General features: G+C 48.8%; 1 protein-coding gene across 1 annotated transcript; it reads right to left on the bottom strand.

Annotated features, from left to right (window-relative positions):
• Positions 1 to 1727: 1727 nt before the first annotated feature.
• LOC131077506 (ATP synthase subunit 9, mitochondrial) lies at positions 1728 to 2746 on the bottom strand. Its single transcript, XM_058015015.2, has one exon. It carries the CDS (start codon positions 2129 to 2131, stop codon positions 1811 to 1813), a length of 321 nt encoding a protein of 106 aa, XP_057870998.1. The 5' UTR covers positions 2132 to 2746; the 3' UTR covers positions 1728 to 1810.
• Positions 2747 to 3378: the final 632 nt, after the last annotated feature.

Genomic DNA, 3378 nt, shown 5'->3' on the forward strand with positions numbered 1-3378 from the left:
CTCTCAGTGTTTCAAGTGGTAGAACAGGTGGGTGGTTTTTCATAGCGGTACCGCTACGTCCCCATCATCCATAGTATCGGCTGTCAATCGAGAATTTTTGATCGATGTATCCATTTGATCATTTGGATTCTCGCGCGGTTCACAGGGATTGCACGGAGTGGGTGTTTTGAAACCCGAATAGGATACGGAGCTCACGTCTATTATCATCACAGACGTATCAACAACATTCCTGATGGGATGAGGAGGAAAGGAAAAGGCTCTCTTCTTATTTCTTACTGGCTAGGGAAGGATTATCTTTTTCCATGCCTGGACTAAGGCGCAGGCCTATGCTTTTTCCCATCACGCGCACTGACCGCGCCGATAGATACTTACTACACACTGAACCTGGCCCAGGGACCCATATGGGACAGGAACGAAGCAGAGATAGAGCTAGGAGCAGTTTCTCCTTATTCTTCAGTTGACCCCGTGCCAGCAGAAGCACCACTAATTGACTTTGTTGACCCATCATAATCCATTTAGATTGCTGCTATTGATTCCTTTGCCTCTCTGGGATCATTTACTGGTTATGAATCAAGTGGATCCGAAACGGGCTATGGCTATGCTCGATCTCGAACTAATGCTTGCTCTGCCTCCACCTTCACTACAGGCGGCGCTTCTTACTCCGCTTATGCTATTGCTGAAGCGACTACTCGCTCGGATGCTCTCTCTGTTGCTGGTGGCTCGAATGCTCCAACTGGGTGGTCGATAAGGAGGAAAAGCTCTCTATTTGGTGGTTCTAAATCGACCTAGGCTGCTTGTGCATCTATTGGTGGTTACGAGTCAATAGGATCTGGTGCTTAAGCTGCTATCTTCGCCTTTGTCTATGCATTACTTCTGGTAACACTTCCAAATACATAGATAAAGCACGAGCGCCAACAGAGCTCCAGAGAGTGCATCCTATAGTCAACAGACCGCCCAGACACTCGGACCCGATTCGGACGCTGGTCAGTCAATCAATCAATCGTGTAGAAAACGCGATACCCCGGAAAGAACTACGCGCACATGAAATTCAATTAGAAAAGCCCATTATGTGGTATCAAGACATACATACCCGACGACGTATTCTTTTCTTTCTCCGTCACGCGATCACATCTTCCCCTTTCTCGCATTACCAAACAGGGCTTTCGGATGGGTTCTCCTTTTGCATCCTATCACTCCTTGCTTGTCTAGGGCCTAGGGGCTACCCGATCGTGCCATAAGGTTATCCCCTTCACCGGATCCATCTGCAATTTCCCGTCCTATGGGTCCTTCGAGCCGCCCCCTCACCCAAGGGTATATGGATTGACTTCGGACTGCGGAGCATATGACTAGCGAAGTTGCCTCTGACTGTGCCTTTCTTTGGTCGATGACATGGCAGAATTCTTCTTATTCTCCCATTCGAATCAGTAAATAGAGGAGGGATTTCTCCTTTCAAATCAGTGTGCGAACCCCCCAACAATTTCCTCCCACCCACCCCCCTACCATTTTATAGGCTGGCATGTTACGTATAGAATCGAGAAAGAACCATCGCTATAGCTATCGTGCCAATCTCACTGTCCACTACGTCTCGTCTCATCGCTAACCACACTTACAAATGGTACTCGATCAAATGGTCTCAACCAATTCGACAGACTCTCTAGACCGAAGCTAACCTACAAGGAAGCAACGTCGACCTACTGATTGAATGGCTGTCCATCCATGCTCGTTCAATCGGTAGAACCCCTATTCCCATCCAATGGTTCTCCACCCTCCTCCGCCGATTGAAACAAAACTTTCTTCTTTATTTAATAGATTATATACTTGTTACTCGACTCACCCCCCGGCGGAAACTTCGGAAGACGAATGGGATCGGAAAGGCCGTCGTCGACGCGGACGATGCAATAGCTTCGGTTGGAGCAAACCCCGAAATGGCGTGACCGAATGATTGTTTAGCCAATGATGGATTCCGCGCGACGGGATGAATCGAGGGACTAAAAACGTTTCCAGTACCGGCAGCAGCTCCCGCTGAAGCAATTGTAGCTGCTCCGGCACCTATTGATTTCGCACCCTCCAGCATCTCGAGAAGTTTCTCGGCGGTTTCCGCTCCATAGCATAAATCCCGCCATGGCGACATATAGAGTCCGATGCACTATGGCGATGTCGTTTTTTTCATATTAATGAAAGAAGAAGAAAGCATGCCGTAGGGCGATTCTTGTTCCTGTTCTTTCTGAAAGCATGAATGACGACTTTGTCTGACGTGCCGTTGTTTGTTGATTCCTCCCCCCGGTAGGGAGTGGTACACGGTTTCCCAGCTGGCAACAATATCGGAGATCCATGGATCACGGATTTCGGTATGCCTGGTAGCCTTTGGAAGCGTCCTTCCGGGCATCCATCCGATACAGTAGGCATTGAACCGACTGAACCTACAATTCATCTACCTCCACTAGAATCTCTCCTCCCACCCCAGTCAAGCGAATAGTAGGGATCTGAATAGTAGGGCCATAGAATGTCGAGGGGCCAACTAGAGCTCCCTCCCACTGCCACCTGCAATAAGGAATCGTGGCTTATTCTAGCAGGTTTCTTCATAGGAGTTCCATAGTCGACGTTCCTTATTAATCAGTCAATCCATAGAATTGTAGGGAGCCCTTGAGAATTAGGGGGCTAGAATAAGTGGGGGGAATTCTAGTTGCGGGTGGGAGGAATTCTAGCCCCTTTATCGCCCCCCCCCCACCCTTAATCAGGGCTATAGCGGTAGGTAGGGAGCCCGAATTCTCGATTCTATACGTAACATGCTTGCCCGGCTTCGAATCCGGTTCAAATAAGTATTCATTCCGGACTCCATTCATGGTGGTCCCCCAACCCCTGAGTTGAGCCCTACCCTTTAATCAGTAATCGGTAATGCAATGCTAGGTGGTGCTCTCCCCAGCTGGGTGGTGATCCCCGGTGGTATGCGCCCGAACCAGATAGAGAAAACGCTTTTTGAAATCTGGTATGCCTATCAAGCTCTAGCTAGAATTTCCATTCTGGACGGATGATGGCGCAGTGGGGCCCTCTTATGGACTACTGAAGATAGTCCTACCCATACCTAGCAGTGGAGGTAATAAGGGATGCTACGGTTAGTAGCTCGGCTCATGAATACTTCTTGAACAGGTGGCGCTTGCTTCCTTCTCGTTCGAATGCAGGGTGGTGGAACCAAGACAGCCAATCACGAAAGGGATGGATACAGATAGGGACGACGACTTCTAGTATAGTTGTAATTAAAGGAATCAAGAAGGAATCATCTATCATTACCGCAGGAAAGAATCAGGGCCGACAGGCCCGCCTTACAAGTCTCCTCTCTCCTGGGTCTATATTCATTATATCCTACCCGCCTATAGATAC

This window comes from Cryptomeria japonica, unplaced genomic scaffold (genome assembly GCF_030272615.1).
Source record: "Cryptomeria japonica unplaced genomic scaffold, Sugi_1.0 HiC_scaffold_763, whole genome shotgun sequence".
NCBI lineage: Eukaryota > Viridiplantae > Streptophyta > Pinopsida > Cupressales > Cupressaceae > Cryptomeria > Cryptomeria japonica.

What these genes read in the sequence shown, in the direction of transcription:
- LOC131077506 (XM_058015015.2), bottom strand. Translation starts at nt 2,131, where the DNA reads ATGTCGCCATGGCGGGATTTATGCTATGGAGCGGAAACCGCCGAGAAA.